This window comes from Pavona decussata, unplaced genomic scaffold, assembly GCF_977016875.1.
Source record: "Pavona decussata unplaced genomic scaffold, jaPavDecu1.1 SCAFFOLD_87, whole genome shotgun sequence".
NCBI classification, from domain to species: Eukaryota; Metazoa; Cnidaria; class Anthozoa; order Scleractinia; family Agariciidae; genus Pavona; species Pavona decussata.
In genome coordinates this window covers 1,558,422-1,586,237 of record NW_028145504.1, presented here as the reverse complement: position 1 = coordinate 1,586,237, position 27,816 = coordinate 1,558,422, and the positions used below count along the sequence as shown (strand labels likewise).

The 27,816-nt window shown below is 38.7% G+C and overlaps 1 protein-coding gene and 1 pseudogene across 2 annotated transcripts in view; both read right to left on the bottom strand.

The window, feature by feature from the left end:
* LOC146474696 (uncharacterized) overlaps positions 1–27,816 on the bottom strand; it is a 47,573-nt pseudogene that overhangs the window by 19,128 nt on the left and 629 nt on the right. Inside the window, exons 2-22 of the transcript XR_014866129.1 lie at positions 26,852–27,102; positions 26,544–26,658; positions 23,243–23,364; positions 20,904–21,026; positions 20,458–20,580; positions 20,202–20,324; positions 19,552–19,674; positions 19,298–19,420; positions 19,058–19,180; positions 18,822–18,944; positions 18,560–18,682; positions 17,886–18,008; positions 17,643–17,765; positions 17,161–17,283; positions 16,764–16,886; positions 16,521–16,643; positions 16,039–16,161; positions 6,782–6,904; positions 6,551–6,673; positions 6,155–6,277; positions 5,895–6,017 (exon numbers count right to left, since the gene is read on the bottom strand). The product of XR_014866129.1 is annotated as an uncharacterized LOC146474696 (transcript). The remainder of the gene's footprint in view (positions 1–5,894; positions 6,018–6,154; positions 6,278–6,550; positions 6,674–6,781; positions 6,905–16,038; positions 16,162–16,520; positions 16,644–16,763; positions 16,887–17,160; positions 17,284–17,642; positions 17,766–17,885; positions 18,009–18,559; positions 18,683–18,821; positions 18,945–19,057; positions 19,181–19,297; positions 19,421–19,551; positions 19,675–20,201; positions 20,325–20,457; positions 20,581–20,903; positions 21,027–23,242; positions 23,365–26,543; positions 26,659–26,851; positions 27,103–27,816) is intronic.
* Positions 9,449–16,006, bottom strand: LOC146474697 (uncharacterized). The gene is made up of 6 exons (XM_085116815.1): positions 15,991–16,006; positions 15,642–15,764; positions 15,013–15,135; positions 12,983–13,113; positions 11,001–12,068; positions 9,449–10,531 (listed from the first exon to the last, which is right to left on the bottom strand). Exons 1-6 carry the CDS (start codon positions 16,004–16,006, stop codon positions 9,449–9,451), a joined length of 2,544 nt encoding a protein of 847 aa, XP_084972941.1.

Genomic DNA, 27,816 nt, shown 5'->3' with positions numbered 1-27,816 from the left:
AGTAATAATAATAATAATAATAATAATAATAATAATAATAATAATGTAAAAGATATTTCAACAGGGAGCCCACGTCACATATGTGAGAGTACCTGAATGGGATAAATTACAACATAATAAAAGGCACTGAAACAGTGAAACCTAAGAATGGAAATCATTAAAAATTAAGAATTCAAATAATGAGCTTAAAAATAGAAATTTCAAGAAACACCCCTAATATGTCTTTTAAAAGCTAGAATGTTAGAAATATTTTTAACTACATCAGATATAAGATGTTGCAGTCATTAGCGGCTTGATAAATTAAACGGCTATGGCCCCAAGAGCAACGTGATCGGGGCTTACAAATGTTGTTTCTTCTTCGAGTATTGTAATTTGGAGTGTTTTTATAACTATGAAACTTGAAATTCCAGTCAATCGAGCCATTTACGGCCTTGAAAAACAATATATACAGATGAGGCTTTGAAACTCTTGTTTGTTTTTTTCTTTGTTTGTTTGTTTGGGGTTATACAGCGGGCAATTAAAATTACCGGCTCTTTGAATGAATTTTTAGCTTAGCCCTTTTAGCTTAACAGCGGAGCCGCTCACAAGGACGCATGCAATTGCGTTAAATGTATGGGTTTATAGTTTTGGTCATCCTCAGAACATTGAACGAAAAAAATGAAGAAGAGAAACGAGAAAAGGAAATGAGAGGGAAGAAAAACAAAAAAACAAAATGAAGGCATCCATGAAACTCGACGTTGAAGCATCAATACATGATGAATTAATATACCTTTTATTTTTGCAAGGTTGAGAATTTGCAAACCAAATTGCAAAACTTCGACTAGAGCTTCACAAACTTTGGTCGATCGTATTATTGAACAGAATTTTGTAAACAGCGAGGAAATAGTCACTTACGACTGTTACATTAATTGTGCAATTGCTTAACTGAGCGGGTTTCGCTCTAAGAAGACAAATTACTCTCACCTCGCTTCCGGCCGTGGAGCTACTACAGGCATTATTTCCACCATCGCCCAGGAGTTTCTGTATTAAAGTCCTCTTCATCTAGCTCACACGACTGAAAAATTGCTTCTCCGTTAGGTTTTCCATCGATTTTGTAGCTCAAAACAATTTCTTTGCAGCGCTTCCAGTCAAACAAGCAAGAAAACGGCGCCAACAGTTGAATGGCTTCCAGTTCTGATTTGCTGGCTACGTTATTTTCTTCTTTCTTATTTGCTCAGAACAGAGGGCTAAAATATATTTTAGCCCGCTGATCATGAATTCTTCATTTTATCCCGCAAAATACGCCGCAATGCCCGATGAAATTATTATAATATACCGTTTGACTACTTTAAGTTACGGGCCATTAGAAAAGTGATGGATTGTGGGAAAGGGGGTCGGGGAAAGGCATTCACCCGGGACGACACTTTTTTTTTCGCTCATTGTGGGCCGTGTGTGCTTGTGCGGGTGCTGGTGCAACTTTCTGCACTATTTGATAAATATCCTAGCTTCCGCCTAATATTTGCTCAACTGAAAATGGAAAGTCCTGCCTTTTACGGCAAGTCGGCTGCTAAATCGTATTGTGGAATCTTGAACCGGCCGAACTAAAGGAACTAATGAATGGAAACTGGAGTATCAAGTTAACCGTCAGATGGTCATTCGTAAGCTCATAATAGATTCGCTAAGAATAAACACATTACATTGAATATATTTAACAATTAGATTATGAGCTCGAGATTTCAATCGCGTGATAGCTGATGAGGGCGCAGCCCGAATCAGCTATCACGCATAGAAGTCGAGAGCAAATAATCTAATCGTTTTAGTATAAATCTACTAGTCGTGCAAAACTAAACAGGTAAATTATCTATATTCTCATCGCAGACACTTCGAAAACGCGATGAAGTGGCCGCCATTTTGTTGAAAACCGCTACTCACTATCTATCACAGATTAGTATAAATCTGCTAGTGTTCTATCACGAATGCCGTTCTCTGATTGGCTACGCTACTCGCTATCTAATTAACAATTAGATTATGAGCTCGAGATTTCTATCGCGTGATAGTTGATGAGGGCGAAGCCCGAATCAACTATCACGCATAGAAATCGAGAGCGAATAATCTAATTGTTTTAGTATAAATCTACTAGTCGTTCAAAACTAAACAAGTAAATTATCCATTTCCTCATCGCAGACACTTCGAAAACGCGAAGAAGCGAGCGCCATTTTGTTGAAAATCGCTACTCACTATCTATCACAGAATAGATAGCGAGTAGCGTAGCCAATCAGAGAACGACATTCGTGATAGAACACTAGTAGATTTATACTAATCTGTGATAGATAGTGAGTAGCGGTTTTCAACAAAATGGCGGCCGCTTCGCCGCGTTTTCGAAGTGTCTGCGATGGGAATATAGATAATTTACTTGTTCAGTTTTGAAAGTCTAGTAGATTTATACTAAAACAGTTAGATTATTCGCTCTCGATTTCTATGCGTGATAGCTGATTCGGGCTGCGCCCTCATCAGCTATCACGCGATAGAAATCTTGAGCTCATAATGTAATTGTTAAATAGATAGCGAGTAGCGTAGCCAATCAGAGAACGGCATTCGTGATTGAACACTAGTAGATTCATATTATACTATTTATGCAGTTCTATGAAAGTAACAGATCACTCGGTCTAACACAAAGTACCCAGATTAATAAAAACGTTAGGTGTATTTCTGGCCATAACTGGAGAGGTTAAGTATGAAGACAGAAAACTACCGGCCATGTTTGCGTTTCAAACGATTTCACATTGGAGACTTTAACGCCGTCCCAAGAGATGAGTTCTCATGGCGCTTCCTATTTAGCCAAAAATTTCCAGTTCAACCGGTTGAAATGCAATTGCAACGCGGCGATATATCGGCAATTTTTCTTCACAAACGGCCTTCGGAGGTACTCCGTTTTTTCCGTTGTAACCGTTGGGAAAATATCTTTCGAAAGTCACCAGTGTGGCTACCTGCAGTTTGCGTACCTTTGGAAGCAGGGATGAAGATCTAGGTTTATCCTCAGCTTAGTAATCAATGTGGCATTATACAGCTTTGATGCTTTCCACGCGTGGAAAACATACACTCGTCTACTTAGTTATTAGTAGTACTTTGCGTAGTTTCCATCCTTTTATTAGTTACATACATACATACATATTCTTTTTTTCAACAGGATAGGGTTTAAAACTCAGAGCTTGTGAGGTCGTGTGAAAATAATTACAATATGAAACTATATTAAAATAGTGATAACATTACTTACAGAAATGAATGGGTTCGCGTATTTACATGTAAATAATTGACTACAGCAATTAAAGGGGAAGTATCACGAAAATTTGACGTCATTTCAAAACCAAAAAAATGTTTGTCTTACAACAGAAACAAAAAATAATTGTCTAGTTTTGCTACGAATTATCGTCCTTGTGCCTGGCCAGTGGCAGAGAAGGTTGAAATAGATTGAAACTTGAAAAATGTTAGGCTAATGTTTTTCAAGTTTTCGCATTTTTGTTTCCAAAATGCGTTAGAATAGAGTACAAGTTGTTCCTGTCAAGAATTGAGTAGATTTCTCTCCTCTTGTTGTTCTAGAATTATTTTGTAGCAAAATGAAGGTCTTATTTCCCAATTTTTTACAAAAGAGGTCAAAAACTCCATGATACTTCCCCTTTAAGGCATGAAATGTAAAATATTTAGAAGCTTTTGAAATCTTGGTAGTGCCTCGGCAGCGACTGGGCCGACTGTGCGCTAAAATCAAGTTCCTTAAAATAAAAGTCCTTCTTTTCTTTACGATAAAAATCAGTAAACTGGCCCGTAAAGTGAGTCGAGACAGCGTTCCAAAGGATAGCGCCTCTATAGCTTATATAACTTATATTAATCCTATACAAGTGCTGCTTTAGACTCCTGAGAAAACAGTGACAACAAACAAACTGTGGCAAGATCAACGAATTTATTGTTATGGAAGATAACATTGTCACTATGTCAAAGGTAGGTTGGAATAAAAATTGCTCTATAGAAATTCATAACACAAATTCAGCAAGCCAGTACAGACAGTAAAGAAGAAACGTTTGAAATACCAATCTTTGCTGAGTATAATTGAATTTCTACGAGGACTTTAACACAGATATTGTGTGTTGGGTAAACATGGACTGATCCAGAGCTTTTTAATTTATCTTAGCTATGTTGTAAGAACAACATCCGCAAAACTCTATTTTTGGAAATTATTTTCCTACTTTTTTGGGGCTGTGTGCTGAAGTTTATTGTTTAGCGTTTGCTAATATTCGCTAAATCCTGCATGGTATTCGTTAAATAGCCGTTGTCCAAATCGACAACTTTAAGCATTTTTAAGAATAGTGGCATTAACCATTTGATGCTTACAATAATAATTATTATTACATGTAAATGATTTATGATTATATGACAGATCTCTCTCCTCTCGCATTTGGGTGGTCCTCTTTCTTAAGGAATACAGGGAAGTGCCTCCCCAGCGGTGTTTAGCTTTTGGGCAGTTTTGGTCTGCGGTCTGGAACTGGGTATGGATTGAAAAGAACCACGAAAGCACGTCAAAATTGTTTTTATCTCTTCTCTTGCTCAAATGAGAAATATACACACTAACCAATCGGGAAAAACAATCATTCCAAAATTCATGTCGGTCGGGATGAATTCAGCGTCATCATGACGCTATTGTCAAGACAATTAATTAAAGTAATTCAGTATTTTGTCAGAAATAGCGTCCACTAAATTTTAATATAAAAGATGCCAAAATACAATACTATACTTTAGCTCCAATCGACTGTGATTGCACGTTTACACTTGGTGTCAATTGTTTTATAAATAGCATCAAGTCTAAACGTGCAATTAGAATCGATTCGAGATAAAGTATTCGAGGAGTTGTATCTCCGCATTCCTCATATGCAAATTTAGTGGACGTTATTTACCTCGGCATGTAATACCATCCCCAGTGTATCCTTCGTTACACCAGCAGACGTAAGACCCTTCTGTGTTGTTACACGTTGCGTTAAAGTGGCATGCGTTACTTCCCAGTTTGCATTCGTTTAAATCTGAGATCAAAATAATTAAAAATATTGAAAGGATGGCCTATAAATAGTTTCAAGCACCTTTGTAGAAGAATAGCATATTAAATAAATGACTGAATGAAGAGATGTGCTCAAGTTGAGCTACTCAAAAAAGGCTTTCCTTGCGTACTTTAAACCAATGTGACCTTTCACGTAATGGGTAAGTGCGTTTGGTACCTGCTTCAAAATTCCATGAGAGACTCATCATGAGCAAACTAAGGCTGAGTTTAAATTTTTTCTCGGTTAGGATCTCCAAATCCGTTGTCATGTTATTTGTGAACTTTGTATATGAGCTATATTTAACTGCAAGCATATTACTTGTGAAATCTGTAGTTTCAATTTTAACCTTGGCATGTAATCCCATTTCCAGTGAATCCTTCGCTACACGAGCAGATGTATGATCCTTCAGTGTTGTTGCACGTGGCGTTCACGTGACATGTATTAATTCCCACGTTGCATTCGTCTACATCTGTGTTAGAAATCAAAATACATTTCAACGTAGGTACGTAAGGAATGATTATATGAATTTGAAACAAGACAACACAGCTACCCGAATGTATGTTGAAAGCGACCCAATTATGGACAATCTCTAGCTTTACGCTCATATTAGCGCTTTTAGCGGTCATTTGTTCCAACGCATTTCAAATCGTGTTTCCAGTGATTCAGTCTGCTGACAGGACAAACAGCAAACAGCTTCAGTTTGTTTTACTTTTACGAAGTAACGTTTGACGGTTTGAACACTGCAAGTAGCACTGAATTCCATATTGGGAACTGAACAACGTTATGGTCAATATTTAGACTTGGCACAGGTAGCTGGTTACTTTATAGTCTAACCTTGGCATGTTATCCCATTTCCAGTGAATCCTTCGTCACACGAACAGTTAAAAGATCCTTCAGTGTTGCTACAAGTGGCGTTAACGCGACACACATTACTTGGCAGATTGCATTCATCTACGTCTAATAAAGAATTTAAAATAACTATTCAAAAAAAGAGATCTTGTCTTTCGCAAGACGTTAGTGGTTCCGTGACGTGTTGAACTGTGCAATGTAAATTAGAAATATGACGCGTACTTTGACAGTCATACAGCATTTACCTTGGCATGTCATCCCATCCCCAGTATATCCTTTTTTACACCAGCAGATGTAAGACCCTTCTGTGTTGTTGCACGTTGCATTAACGTGGCATGCATTACTTGCGAGTTTGCATTCGTCTAAATCTATGAGATTAGAAATATTGAACTCCTTAAAGGATGTCCTATAAATAGTTTCAGGTACTTGTATAATGAAATAGCATATTGGATGAAATCATTCCCAACGAAAGCTGAACAAATGTGACCTTGCAGGTAGTGTTTAGTTGGGGTTGGCTGCTGGTTAAACAATCTATGGCAGACTCATGGTGAGCAACCTAAATTTAGATTTCCTCTGAGAAACTCCACCTTTACATTTATTTGCAGACATGTTACTTGTGAACTTTCAAGTAAAAGTCTAACCTTGACATGTAATCCCATCGCCAGTGAATCCTTCGTTACACGAGCAGATATAAGATCCTTCAGTGTTATTGCAAGTGGCGTTCACGTGACATGTATCAACTCTCACTGTGCATTCGTCTACATCTGTGTTAAGAATAAAAATACCCTTCAACGTAAATAAGGGATGGCTATATTATTTTAGGAACGTTAAATAAGATAACACAGCTGCAGAATATTTAATTTAATTCTAACCTTGACAAGAAATCTCATCTCCAGTGTATCCTTCTCTGCAGAAACAGGTATAAGACCCATCAGTGTTGTTGCAGGTGGCGTTCACGTGACAAGCATTACTTTCCTGTTTGCATTCGTCTAAATCTGTGAAAACAAAAACAAAATAAAAATGTTTGAACCGTTGCCTGTGAAATTTTATACTAAAAATTTCTGAGTAATTCTTCGTTAGGATTTAAGGATAAGCGTGTTACTTGTGAACTTTTTAAGAGCGGCGGTCAGGAAAAATCGAGCAAAATCTGATTTTTCTGGCGAAACTTAGCAGAGTCGATTTGTTTCATCTTTTGTCCATAATAAGGTTTTAGTAAAGTAAGAATTGTGGTGTGGTTTAAATTGTCCAGAAACACTTGCGTTTTGAGAAAATCAGGAAAATCGATCGAAGCCTTGCGAACTGAAAAATAATTGAATTTAAAACCGGAAAATCACCACTTTTAATTGTCTCCGCGTTTGTTTTAGAAGAAGCGTAGAAAAATCAGGATGCCTTATATCGAAAGACAATCTTTTTCTAATATGATAGCCGATGAATTTGTGGTTCTAATGATATCTGGCAAATTTAAGCAATTGAAAACCAGCGGCATATTTTTACAGCTGGCGAACTCTGCAATATAGTGCCAAAGTTTAAGCACACATTTCAATATGTGGTATAACTCGAAATATACTCACACTTAGGATTTCAGTAACAATTGCCTTGATGTACTTCATACCTTAATATCAGGCTGGGTTCTCCATTGAGATTTTCTCAACAGGTTGTTAAAGTTGGCTAATTTCGACCACGACACGGTTTGGCGAAATCAAATAACTGCCAGTGCAAACAAACTGATGCAACAGGCAAACTGCCAATTACAGCTTCAAGGCCTTCAATAATGCTCCTATCTTGCTTTATCAGAAGGAATTCTGTTTTTCCCTCACTTCCATTTATCCATCATCGACGAAAAAAGAAGGAATCGAAAAGATTCTGAAGATTCAGACATGTCTGACAATGTTGCGTGACAGCAAATATGCAAATTAGTAAGATATGGCAGAAGACTGTAGGGAAGGTGAGGGGGAGGGTAAAGGTGAAAACAACGTCTTCTGTTAGTGCGTTTCGAATTCACATAAATACTTTTGTTTTAGGGACCAAAGGGTTGCTTTAACAGGCCTGTAGTAAGGCTAAAACAACAAGAGGGAGGGCAAGCAAATTGATTAAACAAAGCTGCACCCCCTCCCCCATATCCCAGTCAGTCAAAAAACAGACCGATTAGGGAGTTTAAGATGCAGTGAGAACATAAAAAAAGAATAGCGAGCTGGAATTATCGCGATGGATTTTAAAAGAACGCGACGCGAATTTTCTTTATAGATAATGTCTTCGCTACCATCACCGTTGTCCTATCACTCCCTTCTAACAAATACAAATCAGTCATAGGGATTTTGGTTCTTATTTCCGACTCACAAGGGAGGAATAGATACCTTTGTTGCTGTTGTATAAAAGCCAAATGTTAGCGGAGGAAACTGTCTGTTAATAAACAATTTGTTAAAGGTTGTAAAAATGCACTCGGCAGTGTCCGAATTCAAGATCGATAGTTGCAAAAATTCTGGGGGGGCTCAAGCTCCCCCTGCCCCTCCCCCTACTATGGACCTGTTTAACATAAATACCAGCTGCTTATCTGGGATAACGAACTCTTTGTCACAACTTTTACGCAAATGACTAACACCCGTAGTACGTACTTTGTTTAATTTTCTTTTTCGTTGCGACTACAGCAACGAAAACCGTCAATGCGAAAGATACACCGGAGGAACAGTCTCAGTGATTGAAGTTCAGAGCGAAAGTTCACCTCTTACTAAAATAGGGGGTGGGTGTAGGGGTAGGGGTGGCTTAATTAGAGATATAACCTTTTTTTTTCGTTTAATTTCAGCCTCTTCATTGTTCCTCTTAGACCATCATAAGCTGCACCCCTTGTTCTAAAGATTAAAGGACGGACAGACTAGGAGTAGTTCCTTAAGTAGGCGATCACGCGCCACATCGATTAATTTCTCACGTACTTGCTTGAATTTAAGGCACTTCCTCTACTCTAGACAATAAAATGCAAATTAATTTATGCACATTGACAGTTTATCTTCGTAAACTGTTTGACCATTAGTTCCACCGCACTTTGCTTCACAGTTAATCTTCATATACAAGGAGAAAAGGGCATTCATATTTTTTCCAAGAGACAAGATCTCGTTTTATGGGCGTGGTTTAAATGTTATCAAACTGAAGCCGGCGAGGCGTTAACGAAATGTGGACGTTTTTCTCTTATAGCTATATCCGATGGGCGAGGGCGAGAATGACCTCCCTCAAAAAGACACGGAACGCTATCAACTACTCCTATTCCTTGCTATGTTAATGCAATAAAAATTTAAAAAAAAAGGTAAAGTACGAATAAAACCATTATTTTCCAGTACTGAAACATCCCTTACAGAGACAACGGGAAGTAACACTGATGATAAGTTAGCATCTCAGTTACAACTGACATGAGCAGCTGGTACAAAACGAAGACAAAGTTTCAATGTAGGGCCTCTTCCGTCTAGCTGTTATCTCACTGACATCTAGTTTCGCTACTGGAACTTTCACTGGAACCCTCGACCTCAGTATCCTGCCTTTGGAGAGTTTCTTTACGCTCCTGTAACACCTTCCTTGTTTACTTCTGTTAAGCTCGGAACTCCTGAAATGTCAGGAATGTTCAGCTTCTCCCAGGAAACGAGTTTTCCTTGGCCAATCTTGTATGCTTTCCAAACGCGTATTCCCTTGTCACTGTACTCTACATTCGAGATTGAACTCACTCCCTCAAGCTTGACATTCGAAAAGGTTGCAGCTGTGGGGGGTCCACATGAGGTAACTCTCACCGAAGACATTCCGCCGAATGACTGAATGGCCTCTTTCATTTCTTCCGACGTTTCGATGTTGTTTCCTGAATTAAGGTAAACCTTCATGTGGGATTTTATAGATGCAGCTTTTCGGTCGCATGCTCCTTTCCCACCTTGCGGGTCACAGAAATCTATGCGCTTCACAGTTACGCTGTGAAGCTGTCCAACCTTCTGCGCCAGGGTGATTGTGTTACCGCAATGGTAACAACCAGCATTGTCTTGCCAGTAGTACACGGATTGTAGCTGTGGCAAAACGATCTTCAAATCTTTGAGGACATCAGACATCACAGCCAGCACAGCACAGCTATCTTGGCTGCAGCTTTTAAAAACATGACATAGCGTCAGTGTTTCGTACGATCCGTCACTGGTACTTCCCTTTCGCATGGCCACTGTCACATGCCAGGGAATGCCCCGTTTACCAAACCAGTCAGTTTGGCTTTCTCGGTATTTCCGAGGAATGAATTTCATTGCCCAGTCCTGAATTAGTAGAACAGAGGCGTCATCGAGGTTTTGGAGGATTTCTAATCTTGCTTTATCTTGGTTCACCGCGCGCAGCAAATGAGATTTCCACGCACTTACATCACGTTTTGCCCTTCCAGTCACGAAGGCAAGTTCATCGTGCATTTCACCTTTGGAAAAATCTTCAGGATCCAACTTTGTCTTCTCTATTGCTTTCTCTATCTCCTCTAATGTTTCCGTAAGACCATTACACTGCCCACACACGTCATTATGATCATGAGTGCATGTAGCCTCGTAATCAAGATCTCGAGGGTCACTAAGTGCGAAAACACTGCAGTGATCTGGAATGCTTGAACACTCAGATACGTGAACCTAAGCGATAAAAATATACACAGTGATTGGAATACCTAAAGATCTATACGATTTTTGGATTAGAATGATTACCCTAAATATTTCTGAATTCTATTTCACACCCCAGGTTTTATTTTATCTTCGAATCTTATTTATCTCCTTTTCGCCCAGTTTTTAAATTAGGAGACAGACTATATCCTAGTCTTAAGACTGGGCGAAGAGGAGATAAATAATGTTGCACACCATTTTAACTCTATCAAAATGATTCCTGTACACCATGATTCGCTCAGTATTTTTCCGTCCGGATTGGCTAAATATATCCTATTACTTAATGATCGGCTTTCGCTCAGTATTTTTCTGCAATATGTGCGCTAGTAGCTTTTGTACATGTAACACTTCTACTATACCTTCCTGCCAGGCATTTGCGTGTGAAGGCCTTGTAAAATGCGTAACAGAAAGAATATTACATTTCAACGTTTTCTCATCGTACCTTGTAGTCAGTCTTCAGGTACCGCTTTGCCTCCTTCAACGTTTCCTTTTGCCGTTTGACCCATGTATGTCCCATTCCGATTTCTCCCAGCCTGTTGGCAACCTCTTCAAGATCCTCAAATGCCTGCGCACCGGCGGAGCTAATGTAATCTAGGCCTTGAAGTGACTTTCGAGTCGAAGCTGAACATACATGCAAAATTCGTAAAAGAGTACTGCGACTCATGGGGATAAAATTCTGCTCCGCAGAATATTCTTGGTACTGGCAAACAATTCGCTCAGGAATAATATTGCGCACCACATTTGGAACTTGGATGACCTCATTAGTGGACAATGTTATTGTTCTAGCACCGAAAGGGACGTCTTGAATAACGTGAGAGCTTGTGATAAAATCTAGGAAATGGCCCAGTTTTGCTTCGGGTATAACTGACCTCGTTCGCGTATAGATAGGCACCGGTGATCCACTGCCATGGAGTATAGCATGCTGCCTGGCGACCATGAAACGATGCCTAGTCAGACCTGGAATCCATTGCTGAATTGTTGCCAAGCTTACTTTATCCGCCATAATAGACAGTATCTGCCTGCGAGCATCCCAACTTTTTGCATTTTTGTAGCAGTTTGCCAGTGTGTCCATGAGTTCTTTATCTACGCCGCTGGAAACAGCGTTTTCTCCATTTTTGCTTTCTTCCGAACCCAAAATTGACTCCCAGAGACGATCAGCATCATTATGTGCTATTTCATCAAGGACTGCTGAAATTGCTTGTCTAGCTTTGCGTTCGTGTTGTCTTTTCGTTCGTCCACTGGCTTCGTTCCAAGGTGTCCTAAGAGAGTACCTAATCGGACTAATGTCTCTACTTCTTAAGAAATTGTTGAGGTGCTCAATAGGTTTTTCACACTCAATTCCCGTCGCAATGGTCTCAGTGTCGTCTAATATGGTTGATGGTAAATACAATGAAGTTTCTAGCTCTGGCAAACCATATGCCACCGAACAAGGCGTGCTTTCAGCCAGCGGAAGGGTTGAGATTAATTCCTGGTAGGAGAAGTAAAATTTTTGTATTTTAATGACATGGAACTCCAATTTTTATCGCCGTAAAATTTCTATAAAATGTACTATAACAAAATCCTTGTTATTAAGACCTACATAAAGTATTTTTCAACACCAAAGTGTTAACGAATGCACAAATATACAGCGCAATACAATAAAAATGAACGCGAATTGTAAAAGGAGAAAGTTGCATTTTGAATCAGTGGGCTGGTTTCTATGGGAACTTGTACTTTATCTAGTATAGTGAAATGCGCCAATGTATTCAGCCTGGGACGTTTAAGCAAACTCATCCTCCAGACTATATGGCCCAAGCCTGGAGAATTAGTGAGGCCGGGAGAGGAGCTGGCCAGGTAGCAACGTATACTTCCTACCCCTGACAAAATGATAAAGTTCCAATGCATTTTTTTTGTCCACTGTTCGGCGTTTATTCTATAAGATTACTCAAGAGTTAGTAGAAGATCGACGAGAATTAAACGCGCACAAGGGGCGCATAAAATAAGCACGAACCGCGGCTACTTTGCGCAGAGCAAAAAGAAAAATGATTGCTCGGTATTTTTGCGCTTTAGTAATGCCGGCGCCGTATGCCCGCCACCCCCCGCCGTATGCCCGCCAGATGCGCGTTTGAGTGTGAAGTCAGTTTTGGTCTGTACTATAAGGCCAGTTAGCTGTTGCTGTTTCTGGTGCTCAGATTTTGTTAAGCAGTGAAGATGGGCTGACATTATGAGTCTAGCTCCGCTGAATGAACTTGCAGTGCATGCAGACCTAAAAATCCTAGCATTAGGCCTCCTTAGGGCGTGGCGAAGACACAAGTTTCACACTTTTTAGAGATGGAATCAGGCTTCTTTTCCTTCACTTGACAAGTTTTCAATAGTTTCCTTTTATAGGGTTAATACGTCTTTAGCATGGACGTTACATAAGGAAAAGCTCCAACTAGGACTTACCGATGTCTTAGTTTCCTCAAGAGAAAGGCACTCTATTTTTGGGAGCTCCTCGTCGTTTGGTTTTGTTTTTGTGGGCAGCTCGCTTTCTTTCTGCATTTCATTGAGCAAAATTCTGCAGTTGCGGCAAACACCTGTAGAGCGAATCGTTTCAAAAATATCTGTTTGTTCCAACTATTTTTTGTACGATAGGAGTTCCTTTTAGCCAACAAAAGGGCTCTTTTACGAGGTGGGTGGCAAAAGTTGTGCCGGATCTACAATCAGTAGCACTAGCACTAAGGTTCCAAGCACAGAGAAAAAAAAAAAAATAAGTGAAGACACTGACAACTTCACGTGTAATCTAATTAGCGGCTTTTTCCGCATCTGATGAACTGAAAATACACCTGAATACTAACATTTCAGCTGGAAAAGATTGAATGTGCAAAAAGGTAAAGTGCTACATCGGACGTTTTATAGTTTATTTTATATAAAAGGTAATGGAAATAATGTATACGCATACCTGAACCAACTGGAATAAATAGTCCCAGTTTTTTCCATATAAAATGGCACGAATCTTTGGCAAGTCCTCTTTCTGCTTTTGGGACTTTTTGCGCCTGGCCGTCATGGCTCGATATCGGCGAAGGAATTTGACAATTATTTGAACCTCGACGCCAGCCAATGCCCAGAGACGAACGGTGTCGAGGACAAATCGTCAATTCTGAAAGGTTTAGCTCCGTGGTGAAGGAGGTAACCGTTCTTGATAGAATAAGTTCAATCTCGGTTTCTACGTCGGCTATTGACAAGGAAGACTTGTGACCCGCGATGTTCCTTTTGCAATTTAAAAATGGGATAACTTCAGTTGATCTGCTCCTATCTCTGGGGTCATAAGAGCAAGGACCTCCGACCAAGGAGCCAAAAGAACACTTAGCTTCCATGATGGCGCAAAAACATCAAACCAAAGTGACGAATTTTCTAGTTCTGTAATTGAATTTATCTTACTTTTACTTTACTAATTCAATTTACTTTGGTAAACACCAATTCGTGATATTATTCACCGATTATTTGTGATTCCGGAATTTATAAAACGCAACCCTAATTATTTAGTGAATTAGAAACAGAATAGAGATATTTGACCTGTTCCCCAATTTTTATTTCGGCGAGCATTTTACTATAGCAAAAGGGGAGAACTTCAACCCCCAGGGTCTTCTTTTTTTATGCCGTTTCATTAGCAATCTGACACCTGAATGAACTCACGAAATTGACATCGAGACGCTTCTACTTGATTTTATAACCAAAAATCTCACAATGCAATCAAGAAAAATCGGTTCCAAGACCGGAATTTTTCTAATTGTAATTAGAAAGGGTGTAAAATTTAAAAGAAGGTCGTTTTTATTACGCTTTTTTGTCTATGTAAATTTAGTCTGCTTATTGTCACGGTAACGCAACAACGATTGTTTACTCAGCCGTTGTAGGAATTTTAAACGAATTATGGTGACTTTAAAAGCGTCTTGTGAAGTGCTTAATTCAAAACCAAAGTTGATTTTAATATATTATGAAGATCAACATTAAATTACTTAAAAGCCAAAGTTTAAGAAAAATCGGCCTTATACCACATAGCGAAAACAATCTTTAAACTTTATTCGTTTTTTTGCGGGATTTTTCCTGTTTAAAAAGGGACATTTTTCTAATCTCTGTTTGCTTTTATTAATAATGGTAAAGTCTAGTTCACATTCTGCTATAAACGTCCGGCGCTTCCTGTATCAATACCGAGTATAAAAATACCAAGAATCTTCTTTCCTTGCAGATAAAGAGCGAGTTCAGAATATTAATTTCACACTGCCGTGCGGGTACTTTCGGGATCCTTACGGGTCAAATTTCTTCTTCTCAGTTTTCTCGAACGTTAAAGCGCTCCTAGAGAAAACTAAAGGCGTCAAATTTGTTCTCTACTTAAGGGATTTTTGTAGCCAGAAAATCAGCGACATTGATTTTACGAGTTCTGCCACCAAATGCTCGATATTTTCTGACCGCCACTCTTAAGTAATTTAAATTCTAACCTTGGCATGAAATCCCATTTCCAATGTATCCTTCTCTGCAGGAGCACATATAAGACCCATCAGTGTTGTTGCAGGTGGCGTTCACGTGACAGGCACCGTTTGCCAGTTTGCATCCGTTTAAATCTGTAAAAAACGAAAACAAGATAAAAAATTTTGAACAGTTGCCTGTGAACTTAGTAGTAACTTCGGAGTAATTCGATGTTTATATTTAACTGGAAGCATGTTACTTGTAAAGTCTGTAGTTTCAATTTTAACCTTGGCATGTAATCCCACTTCCAGTTAATCCTTCGTTACACGAGCAGATGTATGATCCTTCAGTATTGTTGCACGTAATGTTCAGGTGACATGTATTAAAAATCAAAATACATTTCTTGTAAGCCGGTACGTAAGGAATGGTTATATAAATTTGAAAACGTGAAATAAGATAACACGGCTGCCCAAAGTGGCGTTAACGTGACACACATTACTTGGCAGATTGCATTCATCTACGTCTAAAAAATGAAATTTAAAATAACTATTCAAAAAAGAGATCTTGTGTATCGCAAAAGGTCAGTAGTTCAGTGAAGTGTTAAACTGTGCTGTGTAAATTAGAAATATGACGCGTCCTTTGAAAGTCATACAGTATTTACCTTGGCATGTAATACCATTCCCAGTATATCCTTCTTTACACCAGCAGATGTAAGACCCTTCTGTGTTGTTGCAAGTTGCATTAACGTGGCATGCATTACTTGCGAGTTTGCATTCGTCTAAATCTGTGAGATCAAAAATATTCAACTCCTTGAAAGGCTGGCCAAGAAATAGTTTCAGGCACTTGTGTAGTGAAATAGCATATTGGATGAAATCATTACCAACGAAAGCTGAACCAATGTGACCTTCCAGGTAGTGGTTAGTTGCGGTTGGCTGCTGGTTAAAAAATCTATGGGAGACTCATGATGAGCAACCTGAATTTAGATTTCCTCTAAGAAACTCGACCTCTACACTTATTAGCAGACATGGTACTTGTGAACTTTCAAGTAAAAGTCTAACCTTGACATATAATCCCATCTCCAGTGAATCCTTCGTTACACGAGCAGATATAAGATCCTTCAGTGTTATTGCACGTGGCGTTCTCGTGACATGTATCTTCTCCCGCTTTGCATTCGTCTACATCTGTGTTAAGAATCAAAATACATTTCAACGTAGGTAAGGGGTTGTTATATTATTTTAGGAACGTTAAATAAGCTAACACAGCTGCAGAAAGGTATGTTGAAAAACAATACAACGGTAGACAATCTGCAGCTTTACGCTCATAGAAGCGTTTTTAGCGGTCATTTGTTCCAACGCATTTCAAAACCTGTTGCAAGTGATTGAATTTGCTGACAAGAAAACAGAAACATCCACATTACTGTTTACTTTTACTAATTCTTCTTTGACAGTTTCAATACTGCAAGTACCACCCAATTCGTTGTTGGGAACTGAAGAACGTGAATATTTAGACTTGGGACTTGCTGGTTACTTTATATTCTAACCTTGGCATGTTATCCCATCTCCAATGAATCCTTTGTTACACGAACAGTTAAAAGATCCTTTAGTGTTGTTACAAGTGGCATTCACATCACACACATTCCTTGTCAGTTTGCATTCGTCTATGTCTGAAAAAATGTTAAAAAAGATCTAATCTATCGCCAAAAGTCAGTGATTATGTGAACTTTTAAACTGTGCAGTGTGCATTAGAAACATGACGTGTCCTTTGACAGTCATACAGTATTTACCTTGGCATGTAATACCATCCCCAGTAAATCCTTTTTTACACCAGCAGATGTAAGACCCTTGCGTGTTGTTACACGTTGCATTAACGTGGCATGCATTACTTGCGAGTTTGCATTCGTCTAAATCTGTGAGATCAAAAATATTCAACTCCTTGAAAGGCTGGCCAAGAAATAGTTTCAGGCACTTGTGTAGTGAAATAGCATATTGGATGAAATCATTACCAACGAAAGCTGAACCAATGTGACCTTCCAGGTAGTGGTTAGTTGCGGTTGGCTGCTGGTTAAAAAATCTATGGGAGACTCATGATGAGCAACCTGAATTTAGATTTCCTCTAAGAAACTCGACCTCTACACTTATTAGCAGACATGGTACTTGTGAACTTTCAAGTAAAAGTCTAACCTTGATATATAATGCCATCTCCAGTGAATCCTTCGTTACACGAGCAGATATGAGATCCTTCAGTGTTATTGCACGTGGCGTTCTCGTGACATGTATCTTCTCCCGCTTTGCATTCGTCTACATCTGTGTTAAGAATCAAAATACATTTCAACGTAGGTAAGGGGTTGTTATATTATTTTAGGAACGTTAAATAAGCTAACACAGCTGCAGAAAGGTATGTTGAAAAACAATACAACGGTAGACAATCTGCAGCTTTACGCTCATAGAAGCGTTTTTAGCGGTCATTTGTTCCAACGCATTTCAAAACCTGTTGCAAGTGATTGAATTTGCTGACAAGAAAACAGAAACATCCACATTACTGTTTACTTTTACTAATTCTTCTTTGACAGTTTCAATACTGCAAGTACCACCCAATTCGTTGTTGGGAACTGAAGAACGTGAATATTTAGACTTGGGACTTGCTGGTTACTTTATATTCTAACCTTGGCATGTTATCCCATCTCCAATGAATCCTTTGTTACACGAACAGTTAAAAGATCCTTTAGTGTTGTTACAAGTGGCATTCACATCACACACATTCCTTGTCAGTTTGCATTCGTCTATGTCTGAAAAAATGTTAAAAAAGATCTAATCTATCGCCAAAAGTCAGTGATTATGTGAACTTTTAAACTGTGCAGTGTGCATTAGAAATATGACGTGTCCTTTGACAGTCATACAGTATTTACCTTGGCATGTAATACCATCCCCAGTAAATCCTTTTTTACACCAGCAGATGTAAGACCCTTGCGTGTTGTTACACGTTGCATTAACGTGGCATGCATTACTTGCGAGTTTGCATTCGTCTAAATCTATGAGATAAAAAAATTGAAGTCCTTGAGAGGATGGCCTATAAATTGTTTCAGGCACTTGCGTAGCGAAATAGCATATTGGATTAAATGACTAAAATGTAGGGATGTGCTCAAATTGAGCTACTCCAGAAAGTCTTTCCCAACCGAAGTTCAACCAGCATGACCTTCCAGATAATGGTTAGCTGCGGCTGGCTGCTGGTTCAAAGAGTTATGGGAGGCTCATAATGAGCAAAATAATTTTACATTTTTTTAAGTAGCTCGACGTTTACATTTATTAGCACGGATGTTATATTACTTGTAAACTTTCAAATTATCTAAATTCTAGCAGAGTGTAAGTGTAAACTTTATTTATACACGGTAAAAACATCAGTACAAAGATAATTATAATTATGTAAAATACTGTTTTAGATGTTTGCCGTGTGGGAATATCAGGTAGACATTAGGCGATTGATTTTGCTTTTAAACGATTGAAAGGATCTAATTGCTCTGACTTTTTCAGGAAGATTAATTCCATAACAATGCCCCACTGTAACAGAAACTGCGTTTCTAACCTTGACAAGAAATCCCATCTCCAGTGTATCCTTCATTACAGAAGCAGATATAAGACCCATCAGTGTTGTTGCAGGTTGCGTTCACGTGACAAGCATTACTTTCCTGTCTGCATTCGTCTAAATCTGTAAAAACAAAAACGAAATAAAATATGTTTGAACCGTTGCCTGCAAATTTTATAGTAAACATTTCTGAGTAATTCGACGTTAATATTTAACTACAAGCATGTTAGTTTAGAACTTTTTGAGTAATTTAAATTCTTACCTTGGCATGAAATCCCATCTCCAATGTATCCTTCTATGCAGGAGCACATATAAGACCCATCAGTGTTGTTGCAAGTGGCATTCACGTGACAGGCATTACTTTCCTGTTTGCATTCATCTAGATCTGTCAAACGAAAACAAAATCAAAATCTTTGAGCCGTTGCCCGTGAACTTACTGAGTAATTCGACGTTTACATTTAACTTCAACTATACTACTTGTGAACATTGAAGTCGTACCTTGACATGTTATCCCATTTCCAGTGAATCCTTGGTTACACGAGCAGATGTAAAATCCTTCGGTGTTGTTGCACGTGGCGTTCACGTGACATGCACCAATCCACAATTTGCATTCGTCTACATCTGCGAAACGAATCAAAATACATTTTAACTTAGGTAATGGATGTTTATATAATTTCAGAAACCTAACATAAGATAACACATCTACCGGAAGGTATTTTAAGTAATTTAAATTCTAACCCTGACATGAAATCCCATCTCCAATGTATCCTTCTATGCAGGAGCACATATAAGACCCATCAGTGTTGTTGCAGGTGGCGGTCACGTGACAGCCATTACTTGCCTGTTTGCATTCGTCTACATCTGTAAAACGAAAATAAAATCAAAATCTTTGAACAGTTGCCGTGAACTTACTAGTACCTTCTGAGTAATTCGACTTTTACATTTAACTTCAACAATGTTACTGGTAAACTTTGAAGTAGATTAATTCTAACCTTGACATGTAATCCCATCTCCAGTGAATCCTTCGTTACACGAGCAGATGTAAGATCCGTCAGTGTTATTGCACGTGGCGTTCGCGTGACATGTATCAACTCCCACTTTGCATTCGTCTACATCTGTGTAAGAATCAAAAAATTTCAACTTAGGTAATGGAAGTTTAAGAATTTCACAAACATGAAGTTAGATAACACAGCTAACAGAAGGTGTGTTAAAGAGCAATTCACTCATAGACAATCTCTAGTTGTTTTGCAGTAATTTGTTCCAACGCAATTCAAAACCTGTTGCAAGTAATTTAGTTTGCTGCAAGAAAAAAAGAAAACAGCTACATTATTGTTTACTTTTACTAAGTCTTCTTTGACAGCTTCAACATTGCAAGTAGTACTCAATTCCTTGTTGAGAACTACAGAATGTGAATATTTAGACTTGTGAGAAATTGCTGTTTACTTAAACCAAAACCAAGTAATTACTCTGGCCAATCACAACAGGTGCAAAGAGCCGGCCGGCGTCAAGCGCGTGAAAAACATGTGCGAGCGAGACACGATTTGTTTTGGTTTTACATCTTATTGGTTGACAAAGTGGCGCGAGTTTTATCAACTAATTACAGAGCGTAGTGATGCAAAACCAAAGCAAAAACGCAACTAACCTTGACATGTTATCCCATCCCCAGTGAATCCAATCTTACAAGAACAGTTGTAAGATCCTTCAGTGTTGTGACAAGTGGCGTTTACGTGACACACATTCCTTGTTGATTTGCATTCGTCTACGTCTAAAACAAAAATAAAGAACTATCCAAATCCGACTTTATCTATCACTAAAAAACAGTGCTATCTCTGATGTGTTTAACTGTGCAATGCGTATTATACATACGACGCTTACTTCCTCATTCATACAGTATTTACCTCGGCATGACATTCCATCCCCAGTATATCCTTCTCTACACGAGCAGGTGTAAGACCCTTCCGTGTTGTTACAAGTTGCATTTAAGTGGCAGACATTACTTTGCCCTTTGCATTCGTCTAAATCTGTGAGATCAAGAACATTGCAGTCATTGAAAGGATAGCCTATACATAGTTTGGGATACGTGTGTAGCGGAATGGCGTATTGTTAGAATGACTAACGGTAGAAATGTGCTCAAGTTGAGCTACTCAAAAAAGTATTTCCCAACAGAAGTTCAAAGGAAGGTGACCTTCCAGGGAATGCTTAGTTGCAGTTGGCTGCTGGTTCAAAAACCTATGGGAGGTTCATGGTGAGCAAACTAAGTTTAGATTTCTTCTGAGTAACTCAACATTTACACTTATTTGCAGGCATGTTACTTATGAACTTTTGTAGTAATTTAAATTCTAACCTTGACAAGAAATCCCATCTCCAGTGTATCCTTCTCTGCAGAAGCAGATATAAGACCCATCAGTGTTGTTGCAGGTGGAGTTCACGTGACAGGCATTACTTGTTTGCTTGCATTCGTCTAAATCTGTAAAACGAAAAAAAAAATCAAAATCTCTGAAGAGTTGCCCGTGAATGTAGTAGTAGTTTCTGAGTAATATGACGCTTGCATTTATCTTCAACTATGTTACTTGTGAACTTGACGAAGCTTAAAGGGTATATGACACAAAAAAAAATTCTTCCCTGTTTTGCAGTTTTATACTTACAAAAACCAATTTTAAACTTAAAACTTGCATGAACTTTTCCAAACGCCGTCATTTCTCGTTCGAAACAGTTCTATTTTGACTCCAAAAGTGTCGCTGCCGGGCGCGGCAAAAACATCACGTGATAGGCGCATGTGACGTCACTTTTCTTGATAACAAAACAAAAATGGTGGCGGAGTAAAGCCACTTCGCAGAGCGTGCAGTCGTTTTTTTGCACGTAGAGCGCCTAATAAGTATTAATTTCTTACAATAATACGGATGAAGAATGTCTAACCTTTTTCTGAACCAGCAGTTTGGGACAAGAGCGTAAAAGTAATTGTAGTTAAAGCGATTCAAGGTCTGCTTGTTTGCTACTCGAAGGGCGCGTTTTTTTGTCCACAATTCTGGAATAAGAATGGTTGGTACGGAATGCTAGGAATAACTCTGATTGTCTGCATAAAAAAACGCCCGGAACGAAGATGTAAGGCATTTCCACCTGTTCTCGCAGTTTACTTCCGACGGAGAGTAGCCATTTTTCTTCATGTCGTCGGTAATCATATTTGCCAAATTGCCCTTTTCTTGTACGAAACATCACTGAAAAAAACCTCGTACTTTTGGTACAATGAAATTAGAAGCAATGTTTCATTGTGTCCAAAAGTGTAACCTGATTTTTTCTCCGTATTTGAATCCGCAGCGCTCATCTCGCCGTCCGCCATCTCGATGTTCATTCGCAGCATTCTGTTCATTCTGCCCCTGGGAGCATAATGGAAGGAATGGCATTCTGTCCATTTCGGAATAAGAATGCAGAATAGAAAAATGCACGCATTTTACATTCTGGCCATTCTCGTTCCAGAATTGTGAATAGAAAAACGCGCCCGAAGTTTCGGCGTTTTTCGGCTGAAGCTTTTGCTGTAGCTGCAAACAGCGCTCGTGGTTTTTAGGGATCCGTCTTAGTGCGAGATATAACTCAAGTGGAAAACCAACAGATTATATCATTTGAAAAACGGGACAGGTAATTCCGCGGTTTTTGTTAAATTCGGCGTGATGCTACAACGCGCGCAAGCGCGTGGTCTTCAGTGTAAATAAGACACGATATTATAAATTTGATTAATTATTTTGATGGTACCTTTTGACATCTGACTGTCAGTTTCCTCTGTTGCGATCTGTTTAAAATTCTGATGCAGCTTTTAAGATTCATTGCTGGTTAGTAAATTCCCGAAATTAATTTGGGAGTTGAAGTTTAGAAAACAGATCTTCATCAGTTGCCGAGAAGAGACAATAAATCAATTTCAAATCAATGTTGATTCTTGGATGGAAATTATTCCCGTTATTACCAACAAATGGCAAGAACCAAAGATTTCTGAGAACATATATTTACAAAATTAACATTTAATAGTTCTTCTCGCAAGTTCACAAATAATGAGACGCCGTCCCTCTTTGTTTATCCCGAGTTATGTCTCTGGCTCGTCCTCTACAACCGTGCGAAATTACTGAAATTGGTATATCCGAATATATAAAGTAAGAGCATTCAGCTTCCCGCATTGGTTGTTGTTTTTCCGCTAATAAAAGCTAACAGTTGAAAACGAGGCTTTTGCCCAAACGCTAACAGAATTCGACGCACAATCGCTTTCACTGTGCAAAGCTGACGATCGTCGAAAATCAACATGGTTCGCAACGGCATGTCTGCGCTATGGTTTGATACAACCCACTACGACTTACTTTTCTCCTCTACTTGTTCTTGTTCGCTTGAGCTATCGAAAGATTCGAAAGCATCTCAGATATAAGCGAATAATGCTGCTTAATTCGAACATTTTGAAGCGTTTTGTAACCAAAACACAACACTCCCGGGAACAATGACAAGTAGAGTGACGTCATTATGTGGTAAATTAGGTTCCAGTCCAGCGACATTTTTTTAAAGGAAAAAGCGGGCATTTTTCCCCGAAAAAAACTGGTTTTCAAAACGTTTTAGACAGGTTTTATTGCTAAAATTAGTTTGTACAGGCATCCAACTTCTAACAACCGAGAAAAATTTTTTTGTGTCATATACACTTAAAATTCTAACCTTGACATGTAATCCCATCTCCAGTAAATCCTTCGTTACACGAGCAGATATATAATCCTTCAGTGTTGCTGCACGGGCATTCACGTGACATGTATCAACTCCCAATTTGCACTTGTCCGCATCTGTGTTAAGAATCAAAATGCAGTTCAACGTAAATAAGGGATGGTTATAAAATTTTGGAAGCGTGAGAAAAGATAACACAGCTGCCGGAAGATATGTCGAAAACAATACAATCATCGACAATCGTTATCTTTAAGCTTATGGAAGCGTTTTTAGCGGTCATTTTTTCCAACCCAATCAAAACGTGTTGCAAGTGATTGAGTTTTGTGACAAGAAAAAAATAGAAAAAAGAAAACAGCTTCTTTATTATTAGCACTCGGAATTTCTTTTTCCGAGTTTGCCTGTGTCATTACTGAATATAAATACATCATTCTCATTTGTTCACCAGGCTTAAAATTTTACATGACATTTTCTTTCATTGCGCATATGCCACTCATTGACATTCCAATCCTAGCAGTATGCGGGATGTTTGTCCCATGAAACTAGTTAAATGGCCTTAGCTCCCACGAGTCTCCTGTAGCTTAGTGGTAGATAATCCGAAATAAGAAATCGGAAGGTCTTAGATTCGACTCCTGATAGGAGCACTCGGAAGTTCTTTTTCCGAGTTTTCTTGTGTCATTACTGAATAATACATCATTCTAAGCTTCTTCAGTGAATTATAGCATACATCCTATTATCATAAACTCAAAATCAGAAAATGACCGGGCGTCAAGTAGAGATAAGTAAGAAGCACTTCTCACTTTATTGAGAATAAAACTAAGTTTCCTTCGAACTTGCCCGTGATAGAAATGTGACATAACTTTAAAGCCATACGTAATTGAGGTGCACTAATAAATTGGTACGAAAATCCTAAACTAATATACTTTTGAGAACGTTATATTAGTGAATGGCACAGGCATACTCGGAAAAAGGAAATCCGAGTGCTTCCATCAGGAGTCGAACCTCAGACCTTCCGATTACTAGTTCGGATGCTCTACCACTGAGCTACAGGAGACTCGTGGGAGCTGAGGTCATTAAACTAGGTTCATGGGACAAACATCCTGCATACATGCTAGGATTGTAATGTAAATGAGTGGCATATACGCAATGGAAGAAATGTGATGGAATAATTTAGGCCTAGTGAATAAATGAGAATAATGTATTATTCAGTGAATGACACAGGCATTCTCATACTAATATACTTTTGTTGCGCCGCTTTTTGCATATAAATGTGCCAAAATCATTAAACAAGAAGGGATAAAAGAGATATTCATGAAAAAAAAATTTACTTAAGAAAATAGCGAACTTTCGCGTTTGCCTACGGGAAAACATTTATTTAGTTGCTGTCGAAGGTTAAAGAATTATTATTTTGTTGAGGGGGATGGGGTGGGGGTTGCAGGATTTCGCTTTCTGAGGGGTTGGGTGGCGCAGAAACGGACGGTTGTAAAACTCGGTGTCTGCTCTAATTGAAAATACATATTTCCTATAAATATTCACAACAAGTGTATATTGAATATTTATCAAATTTCAAAATTGATAAAAATCCCATATTAACATATATCTTGCATGGTTCTCATCGCTTTTTATGTTTTTCTACCGTTTTCACATTAAAATCATTAAAATGGCTCCATTTTATGTACCACAACATACAGTCCGTCTGGCAACGTAAATTTAAAACCATAATGGTTTGTCAAGATACGCTCAACTTATTGCATGCTATAAAAATTCTCCCCTTTCTTCACGAAATGACACTATAAATGTATATTTTCGGAAAACCATGAGGAGGCTGTTAATTTGATCAAAAAGACCCATTTTGAAGGCAATCTTTATGATGTGATCTGCTTGGTTACTGAAATAATGAACTTTGTACGTCATTTTAGCCCCTTGTAACGTTCATCTGTTCATGTCTATATGTGCATTGCGTGAAAGAGATAATTAACAATTACCCTGCGAAATCGCGCGGAATATCGCCTAGAGAAAGAAAATTTCTCTAGGTACTTCATTTGCGAGCTCGGTTTTCTCAGGTGGTTTCTTACATCTCTTCAAGACGAGTCGAGAACTCTGTTTAAGTGTTGCGAGAACCAATCTAAGAAAATACTGTTTGTAGTTCCCTAGCCTTTGATAGAATACGGGACAATACAAGAGTCTAGCGAAAGTTTTTTTTTTTGCTGAACTGTAATTTTCCTGTTCATAAACAAAGTGACAAGCAGTAAAAGTTTTTACACTAACCATTACAAATCTTCAGAGTAAACTTGGTTGCCTTCTTTTTGTTTTATGAAACAGCATTATTAATAATTTGGTGTACTTGTGAGGTGGTTACTTTTTGAAAACGCTCTGCCATTTTTCTTCCCGATGGACCAAATTACGTATATCGCAGGATATCTGCTATATGTTCGGACGACGTATATTGAGTTCACCGTCAACATATTTGGGCAGTGTTACAATGTGTTGGTGATGGTGGTGGATAATAGGGACCTTTAGATTTAGATAAAAGTACGACTTTTCGAATCCAGTTGGTGTGCTTTAGATGATCACTTTCCAGACCAATTTTGTTTCCAGAGTCTCCTTATCTGCTGGTAAGCAACATAAAAGAGCGAGAGATCAGAAGGGCCCCTTGCATTAAATTCGTTAGCACTGGTACTCAGTGAGACGAGCCGTGAGGTGGTGAAGTGAGTACTCACCACTATTCATTGACGCTGTAAATAATTACCTTTGTAAGCATCACACCAGTGGATAACAAACCTAACTAGTCGCTTTATTCCTGAAAAACTTGCGAGAAACTCACTCGCGAAATCAAGGACAATACCAAGGAAGGGACTAACAACATTATACCGATTAGAGCGAGCGAAAAGCATTATATCCTGGCTTAGTATGTAGCAATTAACAATTGTACCACGAGCGTTCGTTGTTCTTAATCATCTCATTTCCAAGAAGCGTGAGTAGAATAGTTGTTTTAATAAAAACAATCATCAATATCGCTAGATCTTGTTGATTCCTCTTTGCAAGAACAACCAGAAGACAAGTTATGGTCGCTATTTCTCGGGCATGGTATAATGGGCCGTATATCGTGACTGCTAAGCCAATCAAATCCCTTTTAATATTGTTTTATTCTCATTTTTTATTTGGGATGGTCTATCCAGAGGTGAAATATGAAGCATAAACTCGAGGGTAAGTTCCAACTGAAAGTGGGCTACTCAATCGATTGTTACTGCCAAGAAAAAGGAGGGGAGGGGAGGGAAGGGGAGGGGCTGTTAACAGTTACCTGGTTCACATTTGTTCCCGATGTATCCTGGTAGACATGTACAAACGTGCGTTTCGTGCTCAAAGTCGGAAAAGCAGCGGGCATGCACAGGGCACTGGGCCTTTGCACAGGGATTCTGTTATTCAAAAGATAGAAAAATATGAAACTCAATAACATGCGTATTGGTGACACAAGGCCTATTAACTAAAGTGGCAGTTGTAAAACCAAACTGATGGCAAGCTGAGTGGAAAGAGAAGTGCTGAGTGCTTAAGAAAATGAATAGCCAAGGATTTCGTGTAAACGTTATGGGGCAATATCAGCCTCTGTACCTTGGTTCCACGGTAAACAAACCCTTCTTTTGTAGTCCATTCTAAGGGATCTCTTACAGCATCAGAATCACTTAGCTCGCACACGTGACCGCCACCTTGTTTTGGACCAAAGTTGTATGACTCGCACTTGATTTCAAGAAAACACTCTATCTCACAAACTTGCGCTGACGTCACCGTCGGGGTACTAATCACGTGATTTGTTAATGCCTTGTTGGTAACCAGGCTTTCAAAGATCTTTGATATGCAACGTTCTACCAAATAACAAAACAAAATAACATTGCTGTGAAGGACCACCTGAAAAATCCTAAAGTTAATGTCTCTGTACCGCACTTTCTAACCTGTAGAGCAGTGAATCGGCTAATTAGGATGGTAGTAATATAAATCGATATTGAATGACCCCATCTTTACCAAGAAATTTGTAATACTTAAGGAGAAGACGTTTTCTTTTACTGTTTTTTTTTTTTTACCGAGAATTGCGATGTTTCTCTCGTCAAGGGAAGCATCAATATTCGAGGAAAGCAAAAATAATCTAGTCTTATGTATTTTCACCTTTCCTGGTATTCACTAGTTTTCTTAGTTAAGCTTTGCATCTCACAAAATTAAAGGAATTGAAATACGAGCTTTCGTCCACGTCTGCGTGGGCAGCTACGTGAACAGTTCCACTGACAAAAAAATTAGACGAAGGCTTACATGCTAAATCTTTTAATTTCCTGAGACATAAAGCGTAACTTAATTACAAAACAAAACTTTTTGGACGTTTCCAATTTTTCAGTTGCATAGCCCTGTTGCTTTGGTCATTGACCCTACCGGTGATCCATTCTTGTTTGTCTGACTGAACTTTTTTCTTTTGAAATGGTTAAATACTCGATTTATTGTGGATTACTCTGTCCCTAACTGTTGACTCCCAATTATTTTATTTTCCTGTTGTTGTTTCTTTTAGAATGCTCACAGTCCATGATGTATAG

Excerpts from the sequence above, each read along its gene's own strand:
- LOC146474697 (XM_085116815.1), bottom strand. Across the intron at positions 13,114-15,012 it reads AAATGGGATTTCATGCCAAG|GTGTTTGCCGCAACTGCAGA; the intron begins GTTAGAATTTAA and ends TTCGCTCTACAG. Across the intron at positions 12,069-12,982 it reads TTGAGGAAACTAAGACATCG|TTCCATGTCATTAAAATACA; the intron begins GTAAGTCCTAGT and ends TAAAAATTGGAG.